At 45.0% G+C, this 11532-nt stretch overlaps 1 protein-coding gene across 1 annotated transcript; it reads left to right on the top strand.

The window, feature by feature from the left end:
• Nucleotides 1–1937: 1937 nt before the first annotated feature.
• On the top strand, nt 1938–11488 carry LOC135374846 (zinc finger protein 260-like). The gene is given in 5 exon segments (XM_064607773.1): nt 1938–1962; nt 2914–3290; nt 7818–7869; nt 8246–8482; nt 10337–11488. Coding segments are annotated over 5 exon segments (990 nt in total). The 3' UTR covers nt 10636–11488.
• Nucleotides 11489–11532: the final 44 nt, after the last annotated feature.

Below are 11532 nucleotides of genomic sequence, written 5' to 3'. Positions count from 1 at the left end.
TCAAAAAAGACTATAATGTGCTCTCTATTACATCCATTACATCTCCATTTGCATCTTAAGTGTACAGCTCGGGACAAAAGTTTACGGAACACGGTACTGGCGTATCTCGTCATCGAAGTGGCCCTATGCTAGCTATTAGGAAGAGATCGAATAAAGAAAGAAGATATCGAAGAAACGGGTGATCGGCTATTCTATCCATCCCCTTGTATGTGTTTCCAGCTAGTGTGTCACCCCAATGGAGAAATGGGGCACCCCAGTGTTCCGTAAACTTTTGTCCCAAGCTGTGCCTGGCAAAGCTTCACGGGACAGAAGCTAGGAAGGCAGCACTGCTTGTTTGGCAGTATTTGACAACTTTTCCAATGATAACGAAAAGGAAAGTTAAATTACCCTAGGGCAATCTTCATACAAGAATCAGATGTGTGTAATATGAGTTCAGGAAAAAAGCATTTCTGGGAGGACAAGGAAAATAAGTGCTCCATATACAGATGCAGAACTAATGACGAATGTGTTTTACAAGTATGTGAGAGACTTCGCTGAAAAGGACAGTCGCTTTGAAAGGATTGCTCAGAAATGCTTTAACACACAAATATCCATATTCCTACATATTTAGTGTGAGCAACATCACCAGGTCAGGCTTGCTCATGAGTATGCACATGTCTTTTTCATGGCAAGAATGTCTTAAATGTGTAAATGTTAAGTGTGTGCTTTGATTTACTTAGCAAGCGTAAGCAGAAAACCAACGTGCACATGTTTGATATGAAGTGTACCTGCCTCACTGTGCAATTCGTAACTGTATGCATACAGGGTGTTTCACCTAAGGTGATAAAAAATTCTAACTGGCTGCTGCCAATCTGGCTAAAGCCGAATTTTTACTAATTTTTTACACTATTTTTGTTGCGATACTGTACGTAGTTTTGGTTGGGTCTGTGGTTATCCGTGGAGGACTTCATGTTTCTGTAAAAAAAGAAGTGAGGTTCCCTTGGCAATTTTCAAAGTTCAGTTGAAAAAAAAAATTTCCCACAATTAAAAATTGTCCAAAGCTTTCCTCAGTAGTGGCAAAAGTTTCCAGAAGGTCATCGCCGAAAGTCCGGCGAGTACGTGGCTAGTTAGAATTTTTTAATCACCATAGGTGAAACACCCTGTATATGTTTTTGTCCCTGTTTGCCTCAACATTTACGTGCCTCCCTTATTTGCTAGAACATTTTTTTCTCTTTGTATCGTGCTTGACGTGCCACGCACGTGCCACAAATTTTACAGTGCGTAAAAATACGTGCCCCAGTTTTTACTTTTCTTCCCTTTACGCTTTCGTACTGGTTGTGTTTAACAGGGATATGAGATCCTTTTTTTTACTCATTGGTACTAAAGTGTAGTCCATTCTTTCGTGCACTCTTCTAGTAACATTGTGCTTGCATTCGAAGGGTAACTCAAGGATTACCAACTGTAGAGTGAGCAAGTTAGTAAAACATTGCATTGCAAACAATGAAAAGGGACAAAAAGGACATTTAGGTTGAATGTCATTTACACTGAAAGGCATTAGAAGTGACACCTCAAATGCATGCTAACTGTCTCTTTTGACCCTGCAAATGTGTGCAAAGTGTCCATAGTTGAGACGTGAATGACATTGTTACAGTGTATACAGTGTTTATCAGAATTGCTTTCTGAGAAACATGTGCATGCGTGGGATACATCAGTACATTTATCTAAAGCAAGTGTTTCCAATTTTACTATTTTACTGCTGTTTTAAAGGACTTTCAGCATGATATAGTTGTGACAGTTCTGTAGTTGTAGCGTAGTTCTGATTCGTGTTTTGGTGCTCCTTTCACTGTTTGTTTGATGAGTGTTGATGTCATGGTGCAATGTGTTCTTGTCCCTCCAACTCTGCTGTTTCAATAACCACACATGCTATGGAAATGCAGCATAAAATGTGAACTTGCAAAATGGGTGCACTGTTATTGCTTCAAGGTATCCTGCTGCATTGGGAAGGCTGGACAGTAGGGATGAAGGCCCTGATCATGTACCGCAACTTTTCCAGCGCCACCCCCAACCTCTTAGCACAACCCAGGGTCTGCTACACTCACCACATGAAAAAAATTAACGAAAATAAAGCACGTGCTGGAGAGCCCAAAAATGCATTAAAAGCACAGAAATTGAACCCTCTTTCCTCCATTTTCGAGATGAAATTCTGCGCAAATCCCTGGTCACACAATCAAGTTGCCTCAGATAGCGTATACTGCATGTGGTCAAAGACTTGGGCCTTTCCCTGCTTTTGTCTGTGTCTTTTAATATCACCTTTGATGGCTGTTTGAAAAAAAAAATCAGTTTTGAAAGCCCAGTAGTTAAAAAAAAAGCGTTCAAAAGAGGAACGTGAGACTTTGCGTGTGGAACCTGTGCATGGTTTCTCAACCTCTTTGAAGCAAGAGTGACTTTATTTGATGATGAAGGTTGGGCTGGGGAGTTTCATCACCTGGGGCGACTGCATTGTTGCTGCACTGTTGTTCCAACGTTGCAGCCCTGATTCGTGGTTGCCAGGTTTTTCCAGCTATCAAGCGCGGCTCATGCGATGCGACTTAGCGGACCTGGGTTCTTTTGCTTCTTTCCTTTTGCATAGTTCATCACTGTCGCCCCTGCCTTGTTGCCCCTACTTGTATTCATAGGCATAAAGGATCTTGGTTGACATACTTGGGGTGTTTTACTTCTTTCTTTTCGCATAGTTCATCACTGTCGCCCCTGCCTTGTCGCCCCTACTTGTATTCATTGGCATAAAGGATGTTGGTCGACATACTTGGGTTGTTTTACTTCTTTCTTTTCGCATAGTTCATCGCTGTCACCCCTGCCTTGTCGCCCCTACTTGTATTCATTGGCATAATGAATGTTGGTCGACATACTTAGTCGTATTTGTCCTTCCTCTTACAGATGTGAGCCACCGTGCCCGCAGTCCTGCTCCTGCAGCCGAGGAGCCTTCAAGGAGGCACAAATGTAGCTTCTGCGGCTACTCCAGTTACTACAAGGGTCGCACTAGGGCCCACGAGAGAACGCACACCGGGGAGAAGCCCTACGTGTGCCCAGTGTGCTCGCAGGGATTTTCACAAAAGGTCTCCCTGGACAAACATTTGGTAGCGATTCACGAGGGCCAGAGGAACTTCACGTGCTCTGTCTGCGGGTGCGCGTTTTCGTTCAAGGACACCCTGGAGAGACACTCCAAGGCAGTGCATGAGGGCCAGAGGAACTTCACGTGCTCCGTCTGTGGGTGTGCGTTCCAACGGAAGGATCACCTACAGCGTCACTAGAGGGTGCACCTTAAATGAGGTGGAACACGTACGGGTTAACACGTACGGGTTAACACTTACGGGTTAACACTTACGGGTTAACACTTACGGGTTAACACTTACGGGATAACACTTACGGGTTAGCACTTACGGGTTAGCACTTACGGGTTAGCACTTACGGGTTAGCACTTACAGGTTAGCACTTACGGGTTAGCACTTACGGGTTAGCACTTACGGGTTAGCACATACGGGTTAACACTTACGGGTTAGCACTTACGGGTTAACACGTACGGGTTACATTTAAGGTCACAGGTGTTAAGGCCGTGAGAGTGTACTGAGGCTCTCCTCTGCATCGTGACTAGGGCCCGGAAATTCAGGCACTAAAAGCGATGGAAATAGGCAGGCGATTAGGCCCCCCAAAACAGCGAAATAAAATACAAAAATAGGCCTGTTAATCTAGTACACGCTTTGACGTTGTTGGTGCTTAGGAATGGTCCACCCAGGAAAAAAAAAGGCACCATACAAGCTTTGTCTATTTCTATACGAATGCTGAGGCGACCGTATTCTCAAACGGTCCTCGACTAGGCATCCCGCCTCCATTCCAGTGAGTGTAGTAAACGAGAGCTCCTTCACTTGAGGGACCATTGGGTTTCAAGGAAGCACCGGCGCTACCACGTGGTGGCCGAGGAAAGCGTGCGGGACTTCTTCCGCTCGGATCGATTTATGGAACGGAAACGTGTCTCGAGGAGCGGTTCGAGTGGGAGGTCGGGTCGAGGATCGTTTAAGAATATGGCTATTATTAGTTTTCTGCCCTCATCGCTCTGGAAAGTCCCAAGAGAGGCTAAATATTTAGATGAAATATACATGAGCCTCATCTAGGAAACCGAAATACCGAAGAAGACCACACGAAAAAACAACAGCAACGAAAGGTGCAAACACGCAGAAACGAAAATCAGAATGCAGCATGAGCCTTAAAGGTGCCCACTCACCCTTGAACTTCTAAAGAAAGGCTGTTTTGGCATTTAAAAATGTTCAGAAAGGGCTACCATTCGATAGAGCCGATAAAAAGGCGAGCAACCCTGAAAATGTCTCATTTAGGCGTTTATAGGCATTTTTAAGCAAATGCCTAGAATTCCGGGCCCAGATCATGACGTCTTCTGGCATTGATGTCATTTGAACAACTTTTCTGATTAAGCTTCCTGTTCCTAGTATACCCCTTTCACGTGGGCACGATCTGTCGCATGATCATGGAAGAGTGCCCATGTCACTTTTTCTGATTATATATTCAACAGTGGTTTATGGAACAGGTCGGTGCGATGTTCAATATTTAGTGTCACCTTTTTTTAATTACTGTCTGTCGCATGTGCTCAATCGAACTCATTCCCGCTTTGTGCAGTATTGTGTCAACATCTGAAATGTACGTTTGGATACCCCAGGAACTACTAAGCTTCGAGTGAACAAGGCAGTAAAATACTGAATTAAAAATATTGCATTCAAATTGAATGTCATTTGCATTTAAATTAGGGAAAAAAAATAGCCGGAGCTCTTCGGCTGCACGCATAGCATGAGATGAAGCAGAATATGCATGAGAACTGCTATGGAACACCACTGTCCATGCTATGGATGTGCATGCATTGTTGAGGGAATGAAATATGTAACGCAAACAATGTCGTTACCCATGTATTTTCCAAGGTCGCTTCAGACCTTCAGCAAAGAGAAGCTCATGCACAGATTAGATACGTGACGCTATCGAAAGCTGTGTAATCCAGACTGTGCTGTGCATGAGACTGTCAACATGCATGATCCAAGAATATGTTACAAAAGATGCCATAAGAACAACTTTATTCCATTAAGATGACTCGGGAATTTAATTGGCAGGAGCAGTTTTTGTGGATTTTTGCTTTGTTTTGTTTTTTTGGATGAGAATCTGCTTTTGTTGTCCTTCATTTTGACGAGTGCTGGTGTCATGGTCTAATGATCCACTGTGCCTCTGACTTCAGCAGCTTGAAGACTTCCCATGTTATGTGTAGAGCATGAAATAAGATGAATTTGTAATTGGGTGTACTGTTATTGCGTTGAAGGAGATAACTGCCGCACGGTATGATGGCTCATTATTAGGGCCTGACTTTTTCAGGTTTTATTTTTGGCCAAATTCGGGGGGTAAATATCGGGTGATATTTTTCATTCGAAAATTCGGGTGTATTCGGGTTAAATCCCGTGACAGCATATCCTGTCGTCAGGAATTCGGGTGTATTCGGGTGATTTTTTTTTGTTTAATAAAAATTTGTCTTAACATGGAACTAATGTTTAGCGATGTTATCAAACTTTATCTTAATGCACACTTATGAGTGTGCCACGCGACCCGGATGTTTTCGGGTAGGTTCGGGTTAAACCCGAATTTTACAGATTTCGTTTGGGGGGTAAATATCGGGCGGATACGGGTTTAACCCTAAAAAGTCAGGCCCTACTCATTATGTATAGGAGGACTAGGTGGATAAAGCAGTCAAAGGAAGGCAGAGACAAAAAGTGTGCAAAGGGCTGCAGTTTTTTTCACCTTGTTCACTCCTATGTTCAGTTCTCTGCATGGTCTTATCTGACAGACTGACCTATCAGTGCGGAGGTGTGGGTAGTCTGAATGTTCAATTCATTTTATTTTCACCGTGGAGGCACGGACAAAAAGCTGTAAAATCAGTATAACATAAAAATAAACGCTCTCCAGAATTAAGAATGCACGTCCAAATGACAGATACTATTGAGCGCATATGCTAAATAAAATAATGCATTAAATCAAACTGACGTATGCGAGTACTGCATAAACTAAACTTGGACACAAATGCAAAAAATTAAAACACAAAAATACACACGTATAGTCACAATAGCATACATTGTAGCAAGAATAAGTGAGAAATAGTAAAACTGCTATCCACTACATGAAATGTTGCTTGAGTGCGCAAGGGTGTGTGGTCTCGGGGTTGATATTTCTGTACGAAAGAGGTTGATATGCCGTGTATAATCCTGACTCCTGCGCATTCCAGGCGAAATTTTTGTTGGGTATACATGCCCCCCTAATGCGTCGAAGTTTTGTGGCTGTGCTACGAGGAAGGTGCTACAGTTCAAGAGAAGCCCCAGAGAAGCACCTGCCAAAAAAAGGCCCGAACAGCCCAAAACTTTGACCTCCCTCCCTCACACACACACACACACACACACACACACACACACTCTCAGGATTTTAAGCACGGCTATTCAACATCACCAGCTTGAAACTGAAATGCAATACAGTCAACCCTCGATTTATGAACCTTCGATTTATGAATTCCCTCGTTTTATGAACACGAGCACGAGGAAATCCGAGACCAGTCCAGTGCGAATGTGGTGACAATTCTTATTTCCAAGATTGACACAGCGGAAGGCATGGCCCAAAGCAAAATTAAACAATTTAGTATTGCATAGTAAACAGAGTGTGAATATGATAACGTCTGTTCTTTGTGAGATTGATACAGCAAAAGGCATGGTCAAAAGCAAAATTACACAATATATGTAGGGCCTGACTTTTTAGGGTTAAACCTGTATCCGCCCGATATTTACCCCCCGAACGAAATCTGTAAAATTCGGGTTTAACCCGAAAATACCCGAAAACATCCGGGTCGCGTGGCAAACTCATAAGCGTGCATTAAAATAAAGTTTGATAACATTCCTAAACATTAGTTCCATGTTAAGACAAATTTTTATTAAACAAAAAAAATTACCCGAATACACCCGAATTCCAGACGACAGAATATGCCGTAACGGGATTTAACCCGAATACACCCGAATTTTCGTATGAAAAATATCACCCGATTTTTGCCCCCCGAATTTGGCCAAAAATAAAACCCGAAAAAGTCAGGCCCTAAATATATGGCATTATAAACACAATCCCAACTCGGAAATACTGTTGCATTTGCTCGATAGTACTCAGTTAACTGAATTTTCGATTTATGAATCCCTCGATTTATGAACGATTTTTCGGGGAACCGAGGGTGTTCATAAATCGAGGGTTGACTGTAAAGGGTTTCACAAGAAACTGACTGACGCAAGAATGCACTTCTGCTTTCTCCTCTCTGAAGAAAAGGAACGTATTTATTTGTTTGTTTGTGGTTTCCCTTGGCCAGCTACCCTTTGTCTGATGCTGCGGTTACTTGTCTGATGTTTGCTGTAGCTCAGTACCTTCTTTTCTTTTTCTGACCCCCCGGAAGAGGGACGGGAATGTGGAGCAGAGATTGCGCAGTTCGTCGCCGTCGCCCCATGCCAACGCCACCCAGACGCAGAAGGCCTTCTCTCCCTCATTCGCTTCGTGGACACATATAGTCGGAATTCGTCTGCTAGCGCAAGCGCAATTCGCCATTCTGCGAATTCGAGTGCTTGCAAGTGACTGCAGCCAACTCCGCAAATTTGAACTTATCGACTAAAAATGAAACATGCTTTCTAGAAAATCAGCCTCGAGAAAAATGAGGGACCGCTTTGCGCATTATTTTGTTTTCCCGTTTAGTACGTGGGGACGTTCATTACTCGCAGACGACAGTGGCTGCCCATGCGGCTGACGTCGGCTCATCTCCATGGTTCGTTGGTTGGCTGGGGCCGTTGAAAACACGATCCTGATTGGCTGACCCTTAGTTCATGTCGCTACAATGCAGCACTGAGACGGGACGGAGGGCGGTTAAAACAAGGAGTTGATCAAAGGGAGGAAGAGGGGGAGTTGGTGATCCCGTATACCCTGTTACCCTTCGTCCCGTCTCAGTGCTGCATTGTAGCGACATGAACTATCACCAACTCCCCCTCTTACCTCCCTTTGACTCTTAGTTGTTACGTCACGTCGATGAGTAAGCAGGCTTGCACTGTCTAGGTGGCGTTGTCCCTGCCTTTTTTCCCCCTACTCGTATTTGTTGACATAATACACGAATATCGGTCGCTATACTTCATCGTATTCCTTCTCACTGTCGCAGGTGTGGACCGCCCTGAGCACAGCCCCGTACTTGGCAAAGCTCCAAAGAGGCTCCGGTGCAGTTTCTGTCGCTACTCCTGCGATTACGTGTCTTATCTTGAGAAGCACATGAGAACTCACACTGGAGAAAGGCCTTATCTGTGCAAAGTGTGCTTCAAGAGATTTTCGCAGAGGGCCACCCTGGACAGACATTCGAAAGCAGTTCACGAGGGCCAGAGGAACTTCACGTGCTCCGCCTGTGGGTGTGCATTCCAACAGAAGCATCATCTACAGCGTCACCTGAGAGTGCACTTTAAATAAGGGTGGAACACTTACAGATTATGTCTGCGTGAGCGTAGTGAGACTCTTCTCTGTGTCAAATGTCTTCTGGTGTTGATGTCATTGGAAGAACCCTTTTTTTTTAAGCTTCCTGTTCCTAATATTCCTGTCACATGATAATCGAAGAGAGCCCATGTTGCTTTTTTGATTACCCGTATTAGCCGCGTTACCCGTATACCCTATTACACGTATAAGCCGTATTAGCCACGGCTTATGCGCTATTTTTTTTTCTCACAGGCGCTCTGCAGCTTATCTACCGATGCGGCTTATCTGATGACTATTTTTCCCTGGTATTTTCCCCATACGCCGGTTTTATCGAAAGACTAACAGTATCTCTGTAACAGCACCGCCCTGCCAATGCACGAGCAATTTCTTAGCATGGTCGCATCCACATTCGCGTAGACTGACCTTCATAGTGTCTTCCCCCAAGCAGCTTTAACGAAAGTGGTGACAGTGATTCACGTGTTCCGGAAGGCCACTGTCCCGTCGAACCATGAAAAACATGCAGCAAGGGCACAACCCGATCTTGGTAGAACACTTGAACTGTGACCCCCTTTGTTATAGTACACCATGCCGACCCCGGAGCATGAAACACTGGGTAAGGGTTTATGGCCTCCTGTATGGTCTCCTTTGCCACGCAAATCAGTCGTCTCGTGTTGCCCGCGCCTTATCTGCGAGTGCGGCTTATCTGCCAGAAAAGTTTCAAAACGTTCCTAAAAACATGTCCTGCGGCTTATCTGCGGTGCGGCTTATATGCGTGAAATTACGGTATACCTGCCCCCTTAGAAGTTATGTGGCTGTGCTACAAGGAAGGTGCTGCAGTTACAAGAAAAGCACCTACTAGAAAGGCCCGAAAAGCCCAACAATTTGACCTCCTCCCACCAGGGGTGGATCCAGGGAAGATCCTCGGGGGGGGGGGGGGGGGGGGGGCACAAAAAAAAGGAGAGAAGAAGGGGGGGGTCGCCATGTAAGACGGTGAGCTGCTGCGCTTTCATTTCACACCAGAACTTTATTTATGATGTACATGTTGCGAAGCTTAGCAAGCTGTAGAGGAACGCCACCGTGCGGCGTGTGCGGAAAACGGAGTGTGCGGCAGGAAAATCTGCCGGAATGGGGGGTAGAGGTATGTCTGGGGGGGGCAGGGGACCCCCCCGCCACCCCCCCGGATCCACTCCTGCCTCCCCCTCACACACACACACACACACACTCTCTCCCTTTCAGGATTTTAAGCACAGCTATTCATAGACCCTGAAGTTTTCGGGTTTTATTTTTTTCCAAATTCGGGGGGTAAAATTCAGGTCAATCACTTGATGTCGAAAATTCATGCAAATTCGGGCGGAAAAACTACCATCAGACTGAATTTGGGGATAAATCGGGCTCTATTGTCGAACAAACGTTCATTGTACAGCCTATCCAGAGTATCGACGTTGAGGTCAACCGTGTATTTTGTGAAAAATTAGTATGTCATTGCCGTGAGGTGCAGTTTTGCGGGTAGAAATTGGGTTTAACCCTAAACCTATGAACCTCGATTCGGGGTGCAAATTCGGGGAAAAATCGTGTTTAACCCTAAAACTTCAGGGTCTAGCTATTCATCATCACCAGCTTGAAACTGAATTGCAATGAGGGGTTTCACAAGAGACTGACGGACGCAAGATACAATGGATACATCCTCGTTTTCGGGTTTTATGGTTTTTCAAATTCGTTAGGGGAAGAATCGGGTGCATATGTGGGCATTGGTCGCCGTACTTCATCGTATTCGTTCTTATTGCCGCAGGTGTGACCTGCTCTGACCGCAGCCCCGTACTTGGCGAAGCTCCAAAGAGGCACCGGTGCAGCTTCTGTCCCTACTCCAGCGATTACATGGCTCATGTGAAGATGCACATGAGAATTCACACTGGAGAGAAGCCTTATGTGTGCCAAGTGTGCAACATGAGATTTTCGCAGAAGGCCACCCTGGACAGACATTTGGAAGCAGTTCACGTGGGCCAGAGGAACTACCCGTGTTCCGTCTGTCGGTGTGCATTTAAACGCAAGCATCATCTACAGCGCCACCTGAGAGTGCACCTTAAATAAGGGTGGAACACTTACGGATTATACGTATCTGCGTGAGCGTACTGAGACTCTGCTCTGCGTCAAGATGTCTTCTGGTGTTGATGTCATTGGAAGAACCTTTCTTTTTTTTTTTTATTAAGCTTCCTGTTCCTAATATTCCTGTCGCATGATCATTGAACAGTGCCCATGTAGCGTTTCTGACTATATTGGACAGCAGTTCACGGAACAAGCTTGCACGACGTTCAATATTTTGTGTTTTCATTCTAACGTTACTCGAACTCATCCTCGCTTTGTGCAATATTGTGTCAGCATCTGAAGTGTACCCCCAGGTACCCCTGGAAGTACTAAGTGTCGACTAGACGAGGCAGTAAAATACTGAATTAAACGTATTGCATTTGAGTCGAATGTCATTTGCATCTAAAGGCACTTGAGATGAAGCAGAATGTTCATGAGAACTGCCATAGACTCCCCACTGACCATTCTGTGAATGTGCATGCAGTGCCATGTAACTTAAACAGCGTTGTTACCCATGTACTTGTCAGGGTTGCTTCCAGGGTTGCTAAGTAACTAAGTAGAAGTATCTGAGTACGTGCACTTAGATACTTTTTGTGTATCTGGAGGAAATATTAGATGCATTTTCAAACACTCGCTTCTAACTGTAACTTAATTACTTTTTTCAGTAACTCGTAACTTGTCTTTTTGAGTATTTTTTGAGTAAAGACGACGAAACACCGTCGCCGAGCAGGAGGTGGCGCGAAGGGCGCGTGCCGACACCGGGGATCCTCCATGCGCGTGAGAAGCTGCAGCAACCCGTCGTGGCTCCCAAGCCGACACAAAGGCACGAGCTCCACTCCTCCTCACCCTTGCTGCACGTGCTCACGCCCTCGCCCCCATCCTCGCCCTCGCACAGTAGTGAAG

This window comes from Ornithodoros turicata, unplaced genomic scaffold (genome assembly GCF_037126465.1).
Source record: "Ornithodoros turicata isolate Travis unplaced genomic scaffold, ASM3712646v1 ctg00000783.1, whole genome shotgun sequence".
Lineage (NCBI taxonomy): Eukaryota > Metazoa > Arthropoda > Arachnida > Ixodida > Argasidae > Ornithodoros > Ornithodoros turicata.
This window is presented reverse-complemented; position numbering and strand designations above follow the sequence as displayed.